Genomic DNA, 21760 nt, shown 5'->3' with positions numbered 1-21760 from the left:
TGGTCTACAGAGCACTGTGGTTAAATGCTGGCCACCTGTCCTTGCCTCAACCTCTTCATAACCAAATGTGCTCAATCACAGGTGATAATTGCCAGCTGACAAGAGTAGCACTAGAAATGGGAGCCCTCATCCCACACGCTTCTGCTCCTGCTGACATGCGTCAACATACATGCTGACACCAGGATTAATAGCTTGTCTAATTAGCAATACCTGTGCCACCCACGCATTTCTAAACATACCTCAGAGGCACCCTATCTTCATTGCAGACATAGGGAGTTCAATTAAACTAACCATCATATTGTTGACACCTCATTTCCCATGTTTGCAACATGGAAAGGCAGGCCTGAGGTAACAGAAGAAACACTGTTTTCTAGTTGAAATTGACTTTGAGAATGAACACAAGCCATTATAGTGCACTACTGGGACTATTCACAGCAATGCTTGTGACATTTTTCCACAAACAGGGACAGGGCCTTTATCTGCCTCAACTGCAGAAGGTAACAGTCCTTCATATGAGAAAGATTTATAGTACAAGTACTCCTTTATTCCTTATTCACTATTTTACTACAAAATTCAACACATTTTTTGACCAAAGCCATGCTTAAACAACCTGCATTTACTTTGCTAAAGTTGCTATATTACACTGACTCACACTTGGTAAGACAAGTGCCTTATCGAGCGTGAGCGAGCAGGGCATCTCACTGCAGACACCTATCCGTGCCAAAACAAGGATCGCCATCAGCCCATCAATCCACCGCACCCACGTTGTCCCAGCTTCTCTAATCTAACATGAAAGTCAACTACATCCTGGCCATCAACAGGGAGCAGGCTTTTAATTCAATGCAGATAATTATATGAAAAAACAGAGCAAGGCAAGAATATTGCCTCCATTTCCTCCTTTGCATTTGTGATGAAAAGAACAAGAAGGGAAGCGGATAGTGTGTGCAGGTGTCAGGGCATTAAAAAAAACAAAAAAAACAAAACATGTAAGCATAAGTGACCTTTTTGCTGTTTGCTACATATCAGTTTTCACTGGACTGTGTATATTTTCAACATGACACAAAGGAAAATTACATCACACTGTTAGTTCACAGTTTGACTTGTTTACCATGATTGTAGGGTTTCTTCCACATATATAAAAATTCTGACATGTCTTTGTTATTAAGGATTTAAAATCAATCAGTAACTACAAAGAGATCTAACGTGACTCTAGATCAAAGTATGTCGCCCTGTAGCACCCTTATTAAAACTGTTACTAGCATATAATCAATCTTTGAAAAATTGCAAATGTGATGAGAAACTGACAGTAGCAAAGCTTTATTAGCCAGCGCTTCTGTAGATGACAAATGAATCATGCAGGCTATTTGAGAGAGGAGTAACTAAAGTGATTATAAGATGGCAGAACAAATGGTTACAATAAAATCTGACCTTTTATTCTTATTCTTCTCCATCACTACAGCATCACTCAATGCATTATACTGGCGCTCTAAAAGCACTTGTACTGATCTCAAACACCTGTGAGTCAGTCAACCAAAGACCTGTGACTCATGCAGGACAGAGAAAAGTGATGGCAAGAGCTAGGTAGAGGTATGAAAGCAAGGGAAAAAGACTGAAAGAGCATTAAGAAATAATGAATGTGGAGGGGGGGGGGGGGGGTGAGAAAGGCGGATGAGGAAGACAGAGTGAGAGGAAAAGGAGAATGTAGTGTGCTGGGGACTGCTGGGCTGTGAGGCTACTGTGTGATCCTCATGGCAGGAGGTTTGGTAGAAGAAATGAAAGAGCACATTCCTGTGGTTTCAGTGATTTGTGGGCTTAAAAATATCCAACGTGTGGGCAGTTCTGCTCTTCCAGTATCTACGACCTGCTGCCCACTGAGCCAGGCCAAGAAAAAGAACATGTCAATACCTGATGGAGTGCAAGTGTGTGTGGATATGAAGGTATAGATCATGTGTTCGTGTACTTTTGACAACTAGTCTTCAAAGCATGGACTATTTATGTGATTCCAGTTTTAAAAGTTGTGTTTGTGTAGTGGCTTTTTTTTTTTTTTTTTTTTTGTAGTGGCTTTTAACCTCAGGGTCATGCAAAGAGTTTAAAGGGATTCTGAACAAACTATGGGTATAAAACCTTTTATGAAACTCCTGACTGAACTGTATTACTCCATCATTCTACCAATGAGTAGTAACTTACAGCAAACTGTGCCAAGAAGATTATGGTTTTCCCCTCCAAAGATGTTCCATTCATAGGATGAGTGGCAGTGTACACATAAAATTGCCATTATAGAAAAAAAATAAGCAACCAGACAAATGGAGTGCTGAGGCACACCAGTGTGCAATTCAAGCAGCTGCTGCGTGCACGCATGACACATCCAAGTTTACACTTACTCCACTGTTATTCTAGGCGCTTTTATATGACAAAACTACCAAAAGATGACAACAGGCCTAGACACCATTTTGCACAGATATACAGTACTCTGAAAGTCTTGAGCCACCCCTCATTTCTTTATAATTTTCTACATAAACTAGAAACAGGTGCTGCGATTTATTGAAATATTTGTAAACATAAGTCAATATTTGGTATGACCACCTTTATTCTTCAACACAGCCTGAACTCTCTTAAGCAAGCTTCCCTGTAAGCAAAACAGAAATGAAGGGTGGTTCAAGACTCTTGCACACTACTGTAAACATAGGTGTGCCTCCAAATTTTCACTGGAGCTTGAACGAGCTGTGTAGGGATACTGAACCCCAAAGTTGCTCTCCGATGCAACCATCGGAGTATGAATGTGCCTGAATCACAGGCGTAGGAACAATATTGGAGACAGGCGCATTTGTCCCACCCAAAAATTACATCATAAAACATATACATATGTAAATCATACATGCAATAATATAGGTGTACACAACACTATTTTTCCAAGAAACATTTGAAAAAGAAGAAATAAAAGATCAAATAGCATTTTTTACACTTTGCTCAGAGCATTTACAGATCTGTCAGGTTTCTGATGTGTCTCCCCCAAATATTAAACTCATTTCTACACCCTAGAATGTATCCACTTAGCTGTAGAAGTAAGTGCTTTAATGAATGGGTAAATGCAAGTCTGTTGTATAACACACTTTGAGTGCTCAGCTAGAGTAGAAAAGCGCTATATAAGATCTAGTCCATTTACCATTTCCTATTTTTTTTAAAAACACCATTCAAAACAAGTTAATTTGAGCGCATTGAGTCTCCTGCTCGTCTATTCTAGTAGTTCTAATGGTGAGGATGTAATGCTACTCTGTAGCTTTATTTTACAGAGCATACACAAGCATTCACCCCTGAAGATATCTGTAAACTGCTGCATTATTTTCTTTTCCGAGTGAACTCAAATTACCTAATTTTTTGATTACAGTGAAAATGCCAATATAATCATTTAAAGGAACCCCTGCATCAGTTTTCAGTTACCCGTACAGTATTACTTTCAGCAGCGCTCTAATGCTCGTTCACTAGATCTTATAACAAAATCAGTTTGGATTGCAGCCATCAAAACATCATTACATCAACATTTTTTTTTTTTTTAAGTAGCCTATTTGGTATCAACAGGCAATTGCACTTAACTGTAAAAGATACAAGATACTTAGAGCAGTCAACAGAAATTGGTTTGTTCTAAAAAGGGAAAAATACACAAGCTTACAAGCTTTATTTTAATGTACTTTGGTCTAATCACACACAAAAAAATCTGCACATGCAATACTCAACAAAAGAAATGTTTTTTTATATTTCCACTAAGAGCAGATACTGAGCAAGCAAGAATAACAGTTTATGTTTTGATCTCTAAATGCTTCAAAGCAGGTGGAAGGCCAAGGGAACCCAGAATTTTCCTGCTTTTAAAATGACAAACTAAACAGAAGAATGAACTAGTTTCATGCCAAATGTGTATGCCCTCATCTTCTTAAATCTGGAGAAAACACACCAAAGCTTCAGAGCATTTAGGCCACCTCTGCTTAATATAATTTCCTGTGGTGGCTATGAATCATAATTTATTTTTGAAACCTGGTGTTTAACCTTCGTATGGTGTGTGTAAAACTCATTTTCACTTCAGAAAACTTAACTTACATTTATGAATCACATAAGGCACATGTCAGTTGTACTTTTCTTGTACTCTTCTATTGAATCCATTATTGGTCGGTATGCTTACATGTGTTTGTCTATGTGTGGTGGTGTTGTTTAGTAGTGAAGTAGCCCCACGGGGGACAATTAAGTCCTCACACAATGTGCTCTGACAGCAATTAAAACAGCTATTAGTGGGAGAGGGAGGCAGAGTCCTAGAGAGCAAGATAAGAGAGAACGACAGAAAACTAGATAACAAGACAAAGGCAGAAATAAACTAAATGAAATGTCCTTCAAATCGGAACGGTGCTGAACAGGAAAGACCGCAAAGGCAGAATATAAATAATTTCTTGAAAATGATTTTAGACTTGTACGTTGTATTTAATATTACACTCTCTCATCGCATGGAAATAAATCGTGAGTTGTAGAGAGGGCTCTCAGCACTCTCAGCCTACTCCATGCTGGAACTGCAAAGGCAATGAGAGCTGTGCAACAATCTGAGCGGAAAGATGAGAGCATTATTGTTTTTACAGTGATGGAAAGTGAACAACAAGTCACGTGCATACGATGACAAAAGGTATGAAAAAAGTCCTTAATGCAGTATTTATCCAGACATTTTGAAAATGCGGGTAATGCACTGGTCTAAATAGGATGACGACAGTGAAAAGAAACAGATAAAAATGGCAGCATGTGAACCTAAATATGTTTTAAATATAACAGTTATTGATTATCTATTTTCCTTTCTAATACAAGTCTAACACCTTCATATTCTGTGAACACTGTATTACTCAGAATAATGTCTTCTCCAAGCTCAAGTTCAATTAGACTGATTGGATGAGATTACTGGACAGCAATAAACTGACTATCGTTCCAATGTTTAGGCTTCAAACAATGCATAAATAAAAGTAGTCTGGACAACGGTATGCGGTATGTTTACACACAGTATGTTCTGCTGTACTCTTGAATCTCACCTGTAGGAGGTGTTTTCAGAGCAAGGGTTGTGTGCTCGTACAATCACAAAGACGTGCTGAAAGTGTGAGCGGATGTTTTTAGGAGTGAAAGGGAGCGCCCCGGGTTCCTGGAACACAATCGTGACGATATCATTCCCAATATGACGCTTCCGCAGTAACTGGAAAAATGAAAAAAAGCCATGAGAAAGAGAACTTAAAAGGTAAATAGCATTAAATTACATATCTAGAGAAGAAAAAAAAAAAAAAAAACAGCACCACCACTTGAGCCACAGTAGCTCCTCTTCTCCTTTCAGCTGCTCCCTTTAAGGGTTGCCACAGGAAATTATCTGCATTCATCTCACCCTATTGCTAGCATGCTCCTCTGTCACGCCAACCTTGTGCATATCCTCCTCCACTACGTCCATATTTACAATCTATTATGGCAGTTTAAAAAAATTAGGAATATCCGGCTTTATCTGTTGCATTATCACAGGATCATGTTAACTCTAAAGATGAGCATAACATGAATGACTAATCTTGTCATGAAAGACTGCAACTTGCTGGGGGATCCAAAGATTTTAGTGTTTTGAAACTGATCAACAATGCAAGGCCCTTTATATTCTAACATAAAGACCCAACTATAATACAAAGAAAACCCCAACAATCAGAAGACAGTGGAAAGACCCCCTATGACAGGGGTGGCCAACTCCAGGTCTCGAGAGCCGGTGTCCTGCAGGTTTTAGATGTGTTCCTGATCCAACACACCTGAATCACATATAGAAGTCATTAGCAGGAATCTGGAGCACTTGACTGCAGACTGAGGAGGTAAATCAACCATTTGATTCAGGTGTGTTGGATCAGGGACACATCTAAAACCTGCAGGAAACCGGCTCTTGAGGCCTGGAGTTGGCCACCCCTGCCCTATGAGCAAGCACTTGGCGACAGTGGGGAGGAAAAACTCCCTTTCAACAGAAAGAAACCTCCGGCAGAACCAGTCTCGGGGAGGGCCCATCTGCCACAACTGGTTGGGGGTGTGGGGAGGGAGACAGAACAAAAGACACAAAAAGAGAGCCAGAGTTTAATAATAACTAATGATCAAATACAGAGTGGTGTATAAACAGAGAGTGAAAAGAGGTGAATGAAGAAGATACACTCATGGAAGCCCCCCAGCAGTCTAGGCCTATTGCAGCATAAGTAAGGGAGAGTTCAGTGGTCATCTGACCCAGTCTCAACTATAATCTTTATCAAAAAGTAAAGTTTTAAGCCTAATCTTATAAAAGCAGAGATGGCGTCGGTCTCCCAAATCCAAACTGGGAGCTGTTTCCACAGAAGATGGGCCTGAAAGCTGAAGACTCTTCCTTCCTACATACCTGTTGCTTATTGTTCGGCGTGTAGGGCAGCATGGTGGACACATGGAACATGATCTCATAATCCTTGTAAGTCGTGTACAATGAGTGGGTGCCAGTCGAATCAGCTGAGGAGGAGAAAATTGCATATAAAAGTCGCATCCTTTTAAATGTGGAAAAGGAAAATGCAATATCTCAGATTTGTGCAAGTATCCTAAAACTGTAGCTCCAAAACGATCGATAAATACTGATTAAGAAAATTATGAAAAAAATGATTTAAAATAAATAACTAAGCATGCAGTGATTAGTCATTCTTTGTGAAACATTTCTATGGAAGTAGTGATTTAGTTCCTGCATGCTCCTCTTCACCATATGCTGTTCAGATGGCCCAAGAACACCCTCAACTCTTTGCAACCTCTGGTCCTAAAGGGAGTCACTGCACAACAACCACCTCACCATTTTGCTGATGTTTTCTATTTAAAGAACCAGTCAGTCGCAAGGTGTTTAAAAGGCCATACTTAAACTAGCTAGATTACCTCAATTAATTACACACATTCAATTAGAAGGGAGTTCCACGGCTGTATTTAAATTTACTAGAGACTACTGAAGGTTGTATTACACATCCTGTGAAAATTGACCAGGACAGTTTTTTTTTTCCCCCCTCACAGGGTTCTTGGGCAATGGCTTAGTTCATGCAGGGATAATATGTATAAAATAACAACATATAAAGGCTTGGAAATGTCAGAGAGGTAGCAAAAATAAAGTGGACATCAATTCTGTTTGGAACACACACACAGGTGGTCTGGCAAAGGAGAAGGGCAGAAACACAGAAGATCAATGTCAGTGTCCACAAGAGAATACAGTAATCTGAAACCAAAGGCCATCTGTCACATGTCTGAAGAAACATTCAAGGAAACCTAAGAACCAGTGAAGTCAAGGAAATCAGGCAGATTTAAGAGGACTGCAGTTTAAAATGGGGGAAGAGCAAATGGGTGTTTCAAAACATGTGCCATCTCCTTATAACTTAACATTTTGAAGACTGCAAAGGAATTTAAGCGCCAAGGGCAAGGAGATGAAATTAAGTCAAATGCTATAATAACTGTTCTTACACAGTTCATTTAGCTCTTTACATCACACACACACACACACACACACACACACACACACACACACACACACACACACACACACACACATCCCAATAAAGAAAAAAAAAGTGTGATATTAGCTTGTTAAGGAAACCATGTGTTTAGTACTAGTACAGTACTCAACAATTCAACAATCTACCGCTGTAAGAAATAGTGCCATAGATTATAATTTTACTCAGTTCTCTTCCTCCAAATTTGCAGTATTTATACCTGGTGGAGGTTAATGGCAGCCACTGTGAAATCATTTACTAATGCCTAGAGACCAGTCAGTGACCCCACCACCACCACAGGTCACTTGAGAAAAACGTGTATTCCCCGACTGGTTGGCCAGTTCTTGCGGAGGTTGTTGGCAGATGCTAGGTCAAGTTGGTTGCAAAGAGGTATACGGTGCTACACTGAAAACCTCCTTGCAAAAGAGGTGCAAATGTCAGTGTCAATGTCAATTTTATTTCTATAGCACATTTACAAACAACATTTTTGACCAAAGTGCTTTACAAGATTAACTACAAAAATAAGCAAGATAACTTCATAGGTCAATAAAATAGAATAAAGCATAGAACATAAAAACAAAGAAATATAAATATGATGCAATTAAAAAATGACTAAAAAACACACTAAAACAAGAGACACCACAACATAAAACCTGATGGGACTCAAACTGGACTTGAATTAAAAGCCAAGGTAAAAAGGTGAGTTTTTAGAGAGGATTTAAATGACTGGAGTAGTAGTGGAAAGTGGTCAAACTGTGAAAAATCCAACACAATATATAAATGAAGAATCATTCACCTTCACAGTAAGAGTTGTGCTTTTTGAAAAGTGCTGCTTGCAGCAATAAGGGACTATTTTTACACTGTTTCGCATCGCACTTTTCTCCAGGTTTTACTGCCACTTAGCCAGTAGTAGTAGTAGTAGTAGCAACCAAAGCAACCTAAAGGAGGTTTTTGATGCAGCACCCTCTTTGTGACTACCAGAAACCTCCACAACCACTTGCCAACTGGTTGTGGAATACATGTTTTTCCCTGCAAACGGAAGCTTTCAGGGGGTCACTGCCCAGTCTCTCGGTATGTGTGACTGAGGTCTACTATAATCATAATGCGCGTTCAGGAATTGAACATAATCTAAAAGTATTTTACGACCCCCTGCATGCTGCAATCCATCAAATGCTTGCTGAGCAACGGAACTCAACGCTCTAATCAATGAGAAGCTCTGCTTAGTCCATGCCAATTTACTACATTCCTGCTGTGGTGTTTTAGACAGTGTCAATGTCAGTGTAAGATAAAATGTAATAGTTTCCCCTCCCCAGCTGTATTCGTAACATATCTTGCAGTCTTTTTGCACATGTACATACTCTTGGTGTCCAGCTGAGCCCGATACTTGGTGAAGCCTTTAAGTCGAACCCTCTCTCCCAGCAGATGGAGGAACTCCTCCAGTGCAGGGCCAGCTGCTTCGTTGTTGTACATCTCCTCCTCGCTGCTCTGACCTGCCATGCAGTACATCACCCCTACCTTGCGCTGAAAACTCAGCTGTAGAGAGAACAAACACTGTTCCAATATAAAAAGGGAAAAACAACTGGAGATTACTGCGTCGAAGTCATGTCAGAGTAACCACGCTGACATTTGAAACAGGACTCATGCTGACATTTTAAGAATAACCTTGGGTTGTTCTGTAGTGATTTTCTCCCATTTTCCTAAGAAATCATGTTGATATTCTCAGAGGTTTCAGCTTCTGATAACTGCATCAGAAAGCATAAGTATCAGAGAGTTTTTGTGTATATATTATTTTTTAAGGGTTATGTTGTGTGTGCACGCATCTACACACACCGGCACACTATGCATACAGTTTCTCCAGATAAATTCCACATAACAGTCTGTGGGAGTAAATAAATAGATAAAGCAAAAATAAATAAAAAGAATTTAGTTCAACAATGAGACATCCTCTTCATAGAAAAACACCCACACACTAAATGATTCATAAAATGCCAAATGAAAATTGTTTGCTTTGCATAGTCTATCGTACAGGTTACCAGCTGGAAAACTTCTTTGGCTCAGAGACTCGAATGCACGCTGAATGGATCATGAGGAATTATAAAGCAGATGCCATGCCTGAATGACACTGTCTTTTTGCTAAATGGAAAGCAGCAATCAAATGTGCGCAATCAAAGGAATTAATCAAGCAAATTCATCCGGCCCATCATAACCCACAATCAGACCTCAAAACATGCTCACTGCATCTCCTTACCCCCTGCTCGTCCAGCTTCATCAGCTGCTCAGTGACCTTAGGTGTGTTGAGTGCCAGGCGTAAGCAGTGAACATTGAGCTCAGGCACGAGATATTCGAGCACTTCTTTGAGGGGCAGGCCTCGACCTAGACCGTGCTTGGATGTCGAGGGTACAGCATCTTCCAGGATGGAACCCCGCAGGGTATTCAGCTGAAGACCACCCATAGGAAAGAAAAAGAAAAAAAAAAAAGAGCAAAAACTTGTTTCAGGGGTCAAAGACACAATTATTGTCACTTAAAATCCTAATACTCATGTATTGACAATATTGAGATTTGAATTAAATATTTACCCCATACTACTAATTAACTCATTCTCTCCTGGAGTTACATATGATGTAACTGGTGACCTGCATTATTTTGGTCTGGCAGTCTTTTTGCTCTTTATATTATAGGAATGGGTCCTTAGACACACTGTCACACTAAACTTGTCATTATTCAATCAAACTGCCCAAAATATCAAAATGCTCCAACCATTTGTCAATATTTTCTCCTGTGATCCGTGGGATATAATATATACTTTCTAGTCAAAAAGCATTTTGTCATAGTTCAGGCAACACTTTTACTTTTCCTACTTATGGTGTTGCAGAACATATGAATTTGATGCTTTGTGCTGTTTTACAGTGCTAGGATTGTAGTTAATGGAAATTTGATTGTCTATTGGCATTTATCACAGAATATGGAATCATTAAAATGACTTTCACATTGATTATGCTAAAAACTGAAGTGATTTCCAAATATCTCTCAATATGGGAAAGGATTAAACTTTTTAGAAGTCATGTTTAAATATATCAAGTTTAATATTTAAAAGCTTTAATGTCAAAACTTAAGAGCAGAGAGTGAAAACATAACACTTAGACACAGTTTGACTGTGTCTAAGTGTTATGTTATTTAAGCCAGAATTATAGCTCTCCATAACCTGCTCCTCTTGAAGCAGGCAGCACTCAATTGATCCACTTTGTGCAAAATAAGAGTCAAATAACCCATCAGACTCCCCCTTTTAGTGGAGCGTAAAAAAAAAAGACTGATAAAGAACACCCAGGTTAAACAAGACCTATCACCAATGGGGATATCTCCCCGCCATTAATGAAAGTCTAAAATAAATTTAGAAGTCAGGATAACATTACAGCCTCATTTCACAACAGAAGACCCTTTAGCAGACATCTTATTACCTTCTGCAAAACTAATGCTTGCCCTAATTTGAAAGCCTTGCCCTAAACTTTAATCCAAATACTTTTAGTCATCCATGGGTTAGTAAAGATACAATACATATTCCAGAGAAGGCAAGTTTTCAATATTAACAATACTCATCAAATCAAAACAATTTTAAGCATGCTGTAAGTGATTGATATTCTGTGATTATCTTTAACATTTCTACAAATACTTTGTGGTAACCACATCCTAGGAAAAAAAAAAAAAACAAATTAGAGAAAGTACATACTGCACTCTTGTACAAGGGAGTACACTACATAATGTCTTTCTGTTTATATACTGCATAACAAACCAGATATAATGTGCGGCCCTGAAAAGTATGAGGGAGGAAGGATGGAAGGAATGAAGATGGATGGAATGGAAGGAAGGAAGGAATTAACATATACTTGTGTGTACAGGAATATTACTACATATGTATTACTACATTTTACTACATTCGTGGCAGTGGCGCAGTGGGTAGGTGCTCGCCTTGCAGCCGGCAGGTTGCAGGTTTGAGCCCCTGTCCCTGCGCTGTGTTGTGTCCTTGGGCAAGACACTTAAACCACATTGCCTAACGGTAGCACCGGTCTTTGGCTGCAGATGCTTGTCTCTGGTTGAGTTATCTGGAACTTGTGCGCACAATGACAATGAGTTGAATCTAACATAATCCAGCTATACTACATAATCTGCTGATATCAATGCATTATCTATAACATCACTATAATCATGTACAAAACATAATACAACTATGTTGTTTGCATGTGGGCAATATTGCTGAGCAGTAGGTATGGCTTTAATATTGCTCAATGAAGAGTCATAGTCTGTACTACTTATGGCCATGAGTCATTCCTGACCAACATGATAGACAATGCTCAGTCAATCAGAAGTAGGCATCACAGGCTAATCAATAAGGCTGCAGCCTAAAACTAATGTTACTATAAACCAGTGCTTCTCAATTATTTTTGTTATGCCCCCCCCCCCCCCCCCCCCCCCCCTTCCCTCCAGGAAGAAGAAAACCTTTTGTGCCCCCCACCCCCCCACACACTCTCTGCCGCGACTATAAATAGTCATGGCGGAGCCTGCTCTACGCTGTGTGTAGGCAAAAAAATGTACACCATAGAGCTATTACTTACTGCGCACATTCTGACAATGAGAGTGCCACTGCCACCTACTGCAGTGGATGTGCAATTACACTTAATTCTAGTACGGCAAAAAAAAAAAAAAAAAAAGCATGTTCCCCGGGGTTAGATGTGCCCCCCCCCCCCCCCCGGTAAGCGCACCGCGCCCCCACTATATGAGAAGCACTGCTATAAACAGACTGGCTCTTTACCTACAAATCTGGGATTCCCCAATTTCTCAATACCCAGCTACTGCCAGCTGTTCAGTGACCTAGCTCAGATGCTAAATATGAAGAATCCCTATTTTCTCCACTTCAGTCAATAATGGTCAAGTAGGTATAGACCAGGGATCCTCAACTCCAGGCCTCGAGGTCGAGTTTTTCAGAGTCCTGCTAATGACTTCTATATTTGACTCAGGTGTGTTGAAGCAGAGACAGATCTAAAAAGGTGCAGGACACCGGCTCTCGAGGCCTGGATTTGAGGATCCCTGGTATAGACGATCACACAGCACAATATGATCATATGATTAGGCTATAAGCCAATCGGGCATGAGAAAGAGGCTGCATATCATTAGCATATATTATCATAGCATTACAAGCCTGAAATCCTCCATATCATTTACTCTCCAATTCAGATAAATACAGCTAAAGTGGACAAAGGGTTCTAAACATCCAGGAATTAATTTTCTGTTGCACATCAGAGTAAAGGACACATATGCCAAAGGTCATGGCTCAACTTCTTGTGGTTATGGAGTTATAGACCAGAAAGGTAAAACCTCATGGACAGACGCCCAAATAGACGGACAGATGACAAGACCATCCCGCTTTATATTGGGCATTATTAAATTTAAAAAAAAAAGAAAAAAAAAAGCAATTGACAGTGAAGTATCTGGTTTTGTCCAGCCAGCTCATGAAAACAAGCCTGCTTTATAGCACACCTGTCAGATCGAGTCTAGATTAGTTGCTGGTTAGATAATTCTTTTCTTGGCTCTTCCTTCCTGCTCCATGCAGTGTGTTTGTTCTTTGTAACAGACAACAATAACAGCATGACTAGCTGCCCAGCCCTCTGTAGAATACTAGTAAGTCTATTTTGGGAAAACTGGAAGGAAGCCTATGCTGAGGTCTTGAGATCTATGCAATTAAATTCAATTTGCAGAATAAGAGGGTTTTTCTCAAAGATATAATCATGGCCATGGCTGCAGCTTGGGCTTAGGATCACTCATGAGATTCATCTTTTTCTACTAAATCCACTCTAAAAATTGACCCCCCCCCCCCCCCCCCGGTACAGGGAAAACAAAAGGCAGAAAAGTGTCTGGTTAATAGAGAAAAAAAATAGTGAGTAATTTTTACTGTCGTTTTTAGTGTGAAAACTAAGGCTTCAGGGTAAAACAAGCTCAACGAGGTCATCCATGAATAAATCAGGAAGTCTACAGAAAGTTCATAATAGATATTCAGGTTCCGGACTAACAGCTGTTAGTCAGTAGTGGTCCCATGCCACTTGTGTGTTTTTGTCTTCACATGGATGTTTGGTAGGTACATAATTGGTGCCAGCACACTCGTTGCTAAACAAACTGAAGAAGAGAAGCACTCTAAACTCGAGAGAGGACAGTATTAAAAGGACAGTAGTCTTCTTTGGTCCCTGGACTTTTGTCTTCAACATTAGTGCAACCCACTCACTCCCACACAAGCGCACAAATATATCTAAACCTGTGAAGCTCCCTGCTCTGAAAATAGCAATTAGAGGGTAGACAGAGAGGCAAGAGAAGGAAAGAAAATAGAGGAAAACATAGCACAGTAGGTCGTGCGTCATCCCAAGAGACTGGAAGGGCTATTACTCATGGCACGCTTTAAAGCAATGCTTTACCTTCTTCACTCAAATACCTCAGGTGCTATTTTAGTGTCGTTTAGTTGCAAAATGGCACAGCTCAGCCCTTCACAGATAAAAGCTGACAAAGATGGTGGGTGGGTGTTCAGCTCAGCGAATAAGGACATACATCTCTGGTTCTACAGGGTCTACGGATGGGAGCAAAGGCTTGAAGGAGTCATGAAATATTTTCTCTCACTTCAAACTGCAGATTGAGAATGGTCACTAAATAAATGGGAGAAAACAGTAAAAAATGTGATCAAATGGGCAGTAATTTATGGTGGTATCAAGGAGTGAAGGCAGTAGCATCCTGAGCTATATGTGGCAGCCTTGAGCTGAAGCTTTTATGCCCCCCCCCCCCCCCCCCCCCCCCCAAACTGGCTTCATCAATAAGCAGGGAGCAGATCTTATGTGTGAACTCCTACACAATTTGAACTCATAAAACCATTTCAGGAAGATCACTCAGGAGAGTATACTAAACTGGCACGCACACACCAATCAGGCATAACATTATGACCACCTGCCTGATATTGTGTTGATATTGCCAAAACAGCTCTGACCCATCAAGGTATGGACTCCACTAGACCCTTGTAGGTGTGCAGTGGTATCTGGCACCAATATGTTAGCAACAGATCCTTTAAGTCCTGTAAGTTGCAAGGCAGGGCCTCCATAGATCAGATTTGTTTGTCCAGCACATCCCACACATGCTCGATTGGATTGAGATCTGGGGAATTTAGAGGCAAAGTCAACACCTGACACTTGTTGTTGTGCTCCTCACAACATTCCGGAGCCATTTTTGCTTTGTGGCAGGGTGCATTATCCTGCCACAAAGGATGTACATGTTCTGCAACAATGCTTAGGTAGGTGGTACGTGTCAAAGTAACATCCACATGGTTGGCAGGATCCAAGGTTTCCCAGCAGAACATTGCCGAAAGCATCACACTGCCTCCGCCGGCTTGTGCATCCTGGTGCCAGGTGTTCCCCAGGTAAGCGACACAAAATGCACCAGGCCATCCACGTGATGTAAAAGAAAGCACAATTCATCCCATCAGGCCAGTTCTGATGCTCACGTGAACATTACTGGTGCTTTCGGCAGGGGACAGGGGTCAGAATGGGCACCCTGACTGGTCTGCAGCCGAATATACAACAAACTGAAATACACTCTGTATTCTGACACCTTTCTATCAGAGCCAGCATTGACTTTTTTTGGTAATCTGAGCTACAGTAACTCATCTGTTGGATCGGATATCACAGGCCAGTCTTCACTCCCCACATGCATCAATGAAGCTTGGCCACCCACGACCCTGTTGCTGGTTCAGCTCCGTTTCTTCCTTGGACCACTTTTGATACGGACCACCGCAGACCACGAAGACCCCACAACAGCTGCAGTTTTGGAGATGCTCTGACCCAGTTGTCTAGTCATCACAATTTGGCCCTCGCTCAAATCCTTATGCTCGCCCATTTTTCCTGCCTCTAACGCATCAACTTTGAGGACAAAATGTTCACTTGCTCCCTAATATATCCCACCCACTAATAGGTGCCACAATGAAGAGATAATCAGTTTTATTCACTTCACTTGTCAGTAGTCATAATGTTATGCCTGATTGGTGTTATGCCCACATGAACTTTCACAGTGGGAATAGCTACAAAAGCTACAACTTCATCCTGGTGAAGAGACACGTTGGTTTTAAAAAAAAAAAACAAACAAAAAAAAAAACAACTGTACAATGAACAAATCAGACTGACATGGCACAATATTTGTCAGAATGTCAGAATACGTGTATGAAAGTTTAGGTTTACCTCACTCGTTCTGAAGATGACCCTGTAGTTGTACTGCTGTCCATGGTCTTTGTGTTCCTCCAACTTTTCCCTTCTCAGACTCACTGCCACAGGGCCCAGATTCTCATCTACCCCCAGGTAATTCCAGTGCTCTACGGGTGAAGGAGATTAGGGTAGTAAAACTTTGCAGAACATTTACACCTTTACTAATGCCTCTTCTACTGCTTCCCAAGTTTCTTTTATATCAACTGTGACGCAGAATGCAGTGTAATTTCTGCCCTTTGTGTCTGAAACACTTGAAGCTTGACTAAAAATTGCATTTTCTCTGCCAATACAGTCAACAGCAGTTACTGTAAGACAGAAAACCTTCTGTAGAACAAAATGAAAAGCACCCATTGAAGTTCAAGAGCTACAAATCTAAAAAGCGCAAACTATCCAATTTTCTCACCTCTGAGATAAAAGTACTTTCTGTAGTAATAGGCACCAAGGTCAACATGCTCCACAATGTATCGTTTGGACCTGTCGGCATGTTGACTAGGCCCGTCCTTGGCAGCCTCCAACACAGCCACACCGGCATTGGTAAAATGGGTAGTGAGGATGGCATCCAAAGGTCCTTCTTCTGTACTGCCAGAGGAACTGCTTGAGCTCCCACCACTTCCTATGCTTCCCTGCTAGAAAATAAATAACAAGGAAAGGTAAAGCCAGAAAGTTGTAAACTGGATCACAGTTTATCCATGCAGCTTGTGTCTTCAAAATGCTGATATGCAGACTGCAGTATCGATATTAAAACAGACCCTGAGAAACTTTTTACATATTAAAATGCATTACAACATTTGCAAATATTTTAGAAAATATAACAATACTATTCTTGCACCTACCTGTTTAGCAGGAGATATGTTCCTTTCACCCTCTCCACCAATCTCATTCCTGAAACAAGGACAGCTGAGAACCAAATCATTGCTCTTGTCATCACCAGGATCCAAGGCAGGGTTGGTACCATGTCCTCCTCCTGTCCCCTCCTTGCATAGCTCTTCTTGAGAGCCGCAAGGTGACCCATACACTCCACTCTGATTGGATGAAAGGGAGGATGAGGCAGAAGCAGAGGCAGCAGCTGCAGCTGACGCACCAGTGGTGGTGTTCTTCCGTTTAGCCCCAGATTGACGACTTTGGATTGCCTCATTGAGGTCAAAGAGAAGAGACTGAACATCAAAATGGGCAAAGCCCTTTTGGCACACCCAGGGTTTGGGAGGTGGTCCACTTTCATCCCCTTTCCCACCATCTTCAGCATCTGAGCCAGCCCTTGATGTGTCACCCTCCACCTTTACACTGCGCAGCTTACGGAAGATAGACTCTCCACCCGCTTCTGACTTTGACCTTCTTTTCAAGTGCTTCTCTCGTTCCTTCAGCCGACTGGCAGGACTACCTCTGGCTGGACCTAAAGGTCCATCTGGCAGATCCAGAGCAGCCTGTTTTATGGGCGCAACAGTAAGGAGTTCCGTTAGCCTTTCTGGAGCCGGGCTTCTCTGATCCGGGGCCTCAGATGACTGGTATCCCTTAAGCATGTCAAAGAAGCTCTCTCCTGACACACCGTGTTTGTCTATAGATGAAGTGCTGCCATATTCACGGTGCATGGGTGTCCAACCAGAGAACGACCAGCCCTCATTCCCATCCCCGTCCAACTCACTGATAGTTATATCACTGTTACTGCGCTGACGGATGCGTCTCATGCCCTTGCGCGGTGAACCCAGATAGCCATCTGGTGACAGGAAGCGATTGTCCTTCCCCTTGCTTTGCATCTTGCTCTTTAGTGTGTTGTGGATGTTGCGCAGCATGGATGAGTCCTGTGGGCTTATCAAGTGGCCCAGCTTGGCTGACAGATTGCTATGGGCTGTGACGGCTGATACCCCTCCTCCTCCGCTGCTACTGCTACCACCACTGCCACCACTACCAATTCCTCCTCCTCCTCCTCCTCCACCTCCACCTCCACCACCACCTCCTCCTCCTCCTCCTCCTCCTCCCCCTCTTTCAAGTCTTTCTCTATCGCCACTTCCTGATCCTGAAGAGCTGGTGGTGTTGGTAGAGCTAGGTGAGTCTGTTTCCACAGTGATATGCCAAACACCCCCTCCTCCATCTTTTCTTGGAGGCCAGTCAGCCACACGAGCCCGAACCCCCATCTTTGGGACACCAGGGTTGGTGCCTGTGGTTGAAGACGAGGAGATGTGGGCGCTCTCGCTGCGAGGTGGTGGTGCCCCTCCATTGGGCAGTCGCAGGCGACGAGTATAGAACTCATCGGAAGCTGACACCGAGCCCCCAACTGAGCGCTCTGTTTGAGAGCGCTTCAGACTGGTCATGACGGAGACGAGAAATGGTGTTTGAGGGGGGTGGGGTGGGGGGTAGGAAGGAAAGGTAAGGATGGGGTTCTAATAAGATTAGATTCGGGTCAACATAACGGCCACTGAGTGAAGGGATGCAAGAGGCTAAGCGACATTTGGTGCTGCAGAAAAAGAAAAGTAAACTATATTAGACCAAAATTAAATAATCATAGTCAACAAAAGGGCAGCAGTGAACTTATTACTTATGATTAGGAGAAACACCCTATAGATTAAGAACTGTTGCAAAGATCACTGGCTTTGAATTTTATGGCTCAAACAGTGAGACTTAAAAAGGTTAAATTAAAAACTGTAACTTAAATATCACTGAAGACTTATCAGTAGTTTCATCACAAAACACAGGGCATTAAAGGAGAGTTCACCCAAAAATCAATATGTATTTTAAATTAAAATCTAAGCTGAAATGTCTCTCAAAAATCATAATCCAAAAAATACTTAAAAAAGAAAAAGAAAAAAGTAACTTTTTTTTTGTTTGTTTGTCTTTTTTGTAGGAACCAAAAGAGCCCATCTACCCATGACAGCTCATGACAGTTTCACAAGATGTAAATATTAATGAAACTCTTTTGGTTGGCGGTGAAAAAGGGGTCATAATTTCTGGAAAAATAAGTTTCTCCTATGGCTCTGAGGTATTGAAAAGCGTTTTTGGGGGGCATTTTGCACACCATAAAGCGTCATCAGGATCCATTACATTCATGAAAAGGCAGCCATTTCTGGAGATGATCTCCAAAATGAGCATCTTAAACCAAAACAATCTAGATGGACAAATAGTACTAATGATTTTAACCATTTAAAAAAAAAAAAAAAAAAAAAAAAAAAAAAATCATGATTTTGTACCTTTACCGTAGTGAGGCTTGATGAAAGAAATGAGCTGATGGCCACCTTTTACTGTTGAAGACTCTTAAAAGCAGTCTGCATTGGAATCCAGTTAAAAGGGAATTGTTCTATCTTAAACCCAGCAACTGAAAACAACAGAGGGAGAAAACAGAAAGCAAAGACAGAAAGAAACAAAAGAGGGGTAAGAGAAGTCAAAATACTTTCACTGTAACATATTATGCAATATTAAATCTTTTTGGAAAACTACAGTATTTTGAACAGAGCTCCTCATAGACCTCATAAAATATGCCGTATAAGTCACTAGGGTTGAGAGACTATCCAATTTTACTGCAGTGTCACAGATTAGATCCCCTACTATTTAATTAACAGCTACATGAGTGCCTAGCAATTTTACACATCAAGACCAGTCTCCTATCTAGTCATAGGGAGTACTTCACAGCCTGTAAAGTTGAGAACGATATCTGCTCAGGCTCCTTACCTAACATAACCTTTTTTAAATCACTGGGGTTTTTTCGTAGATGAAACTTATTTTTGTATTTTCTTACAAACTACAAGCATATAGTTTAAAAAGTATGAGTCTTCACCTAGTAGCAAGGGTCTTAAAAACTGAGACACTATATCAGGAAATTTTAGAAGCTAGTGATTATTCGATATATTCAAAAAGTGCACTATTAAGTCACTGAAACCCTAGTTTAAGCAAAACATTAAACCTCCCCCATTTATATATAACTACACAAGTAATTACTGTGAAGCAAAAGCTCAAGTTTCATACTGCTCTAAACACTTTGTTTCAGACAGTTTTTTCTATTCTTGGAGCTCTATTATGTCAGATTCAGCAGGTTTAGTAAGGCCATGACCACTACAGAGATGGTGCTTTAAGAGGGGTAGTGAATCAGGAGAAAGATTACTTAAAGTGAGGTAAAATTACTTGTTTCAGATAGCCCCTTGGGATGAATTGAGGGGCTGCACCAAGCCCCAGTGCAAGGGCTTACACAGCATGGCACAGTAAGAGTGTTTAGCTCATTTAGTCAAACAATGTGGCAGTAATTGCTTTATAGGACCATTCATGAGTTTAAGAAGGACCAGCTTGCATTAGAATGTGCTAGTTTACTGGTGGGTCCATAATGGTGCACCACTTCTCTTTTTCAGACCACACTGAATCACCATGGTGATACAGAGTTTTGTACAGTGTACTAAGTGTGTGTATGTGTGTGTGAGTGAGTGAGTGAGTGAGAAAGAAGAGGGGTATTGATTGCTTCCCACAGCGCTCATTATTAACAGTTTTCATGAAATTACCTTTTCTTGGTTTGCGGATTAACCAGGAAAACCACAAGAACTGCTTTAGCAGAGTTGTTGAGCTTGTTGAATGAAATCTTTAATGTAAGTAAAACAAACAATGTGGATGACTACAGTGATTCAGGGGTTTTGTCAGAAGTTTCCCAAATGTCTTTAAAACCTAATCTACAAGGATCAATTCCCAGTATTACCAGAGAAAATATTTTTAAACTACATGTGACCTGACCCCAGAAAAAAGATTGTAAATTGAGCACATACTGTAGTAGAGCAAACACTGTTTGAGTCTATTTGATCAGCAAAATGTCATAGTGTGGGTTTCACTTTTGCTTTAAACACTGTTGGGTTTTTTAAACATCCTTTTGTGCACTGAACACCAAATTATTTCCCATTTCTCATAAGCATACATGTGCCTGACCACAAGTATCTATTTCCATTACACACATAACGAGGAGCCAAACATTGAGGGAACGTTTTGGATTTCCTGAAGAGGCATTTCTATTTTCTGCAGATTGTATTGGGAAAAAACAAACACTTTTTTATGTGCTGTCTCAATTGGTGCATTAGCACAACTGTTTTCAAAGGAGTTACAGTGACTTGCAAATCACAGCATTTTGCTTTTGTTAGTTTTTTCAGAAACATTAGTAGAAGAGAGATACAGTCATTCTTGGGTGCTTTATAACAATTTCAACAGAGTCTCAAAAGAGAGTGAACTGTGAGAACATAAATATAGATGAACCTCCTGCTAGGGATTTTCTTCTATGCCAGCAAAAGCTTGTCAAACTTTTTACTTCATTGAAAATATCAAAAATCAGTATGACACCGGGGTACCTCCAACCCACAGTAGACAGACAATGGTTGGTTCAACTTCTTTTTCCCAGGCTCCTTTAATATAATGAACACAAACCTCACCATTAAACAAAGCAGAATTTACCCAAATAAGTAAGCAAAGATGAATTACGTGCAACTTTGAGAAATTAACTGATATTCTGTTTTATCTTTTACATGGGACTGAAAAGTTGTTCTCCACTTATAACCGTATAAGACTGTTTCCCAACATCCAGACAGTTTTTTTGGTCCTTCTACTGACAAAAATTGGCCATTGCAGCTCTGACTGCAGTACAGTAGTGCCTGCAGTACTTCAATTGTCATTCCAAAATAGGAGAGCTCTAGCTTCTGCTGTAAACTAAAAGGCAGTCTGACTGATAAAGGCTCTTGTGGATGAGGACACCACTTCTGTAATAACAACCAATCCTGAGGCTTATTACAAAAGGATGTGCATAACTTTACAAGTTGATAATGTTACTGACCTCGAAGCTGATCATAAGAGGCTTCTTCTACCAAATAAGAACATTCAAATTCTGTTTACCCAAATTAATGTAAGCAAGAGAACAAGTTAATTTTCTAATCACTCGTGCCAGAAATATCCACAGAAGCTGCACAATTTGCACAAAATCTGCTGGGCTGATATCAGGCTAAAAATATTTTATCT

The 21760-nt window shown here is 40.8% G+C and overlaps 1 protein-coding gene across 7 annotated transcripts in view; it reads right to left on the bottom strand.

Moving 5' to 3' along the window:
* The window catches only part of sipa1l1 (signal-induced proliferation-associated 1 like 1), a 98585-nt gene that overhangs the window by 23183 nt on the left and 53642 nt on the right, over nucleotides 1-21760 (bottom strand). For 3 of the 7 annotated variants that reach the window (XR_004019163.1, XM_030721168.1, XM_030721169.1), the window contains 8 exons: nucleotides 18976-19100; nucleotides 16630-18245; nucleotides 16200-16422; nucleotides 15773-15903; nucleotides 9766-9954; nucleotides 8876-9050; nucleotides 6404-6507; nucleotides 5055-5212 (listed from right to left, as the gene is read on the bottom strand). Coding sequence is in view for 6 of the 7 variants with exons in the window: in XM_030721168.1 (XP_030577028.1) it covers nucleotides 5055-5212; nucleotides 6404-6507; nucleotides 8876-9050; nucleotides 9766-9954; nucleotides 15773-15903; nucleotides 16200-16422; nucleotides 16630-18102 (2453 nt within the window). In the remaining variant the exon portion in view is untranslated. Of the gene's footprint in view, nucleotides 1-5054; nucleotides 5213-6403; nucleotides 6508-8875; nucleotides 9051-9765; nucleotides 9955-15772; nucleotides 15904-16199; nucleotides 16423-16629; nucleotides 18246-18975; nucleotides 19101-21760 lie in introns of those variants that run through there. The other 4 variants (XM_030721170.1, XM_030721172.1, XM_030721173.1 and 1 more) reach the window with 4 other exon arrangements.

Source organism: Archocentrus centrarchus, chromosome 24, assembly GCF_007364275.1.
Source record: "Archocentrus centrarchus isolate MPI-CPG fArcCen1 chromosome 24, fArcCen1, whole genome shotgun sequence".
NCBI classification, from domain to species: domain Eukaryota; kingdom Metazoa; phylum Chordata; class Actinopteri; order Cichliformes; family Cichlidae; genus Archocentrus; species Archocentrus centrarchus.
The sequence above is the reverse complement of the archived record's forward strand: the minus strand, read 5'-3'. Positions and strand labels throughout refer to the sequence as shown.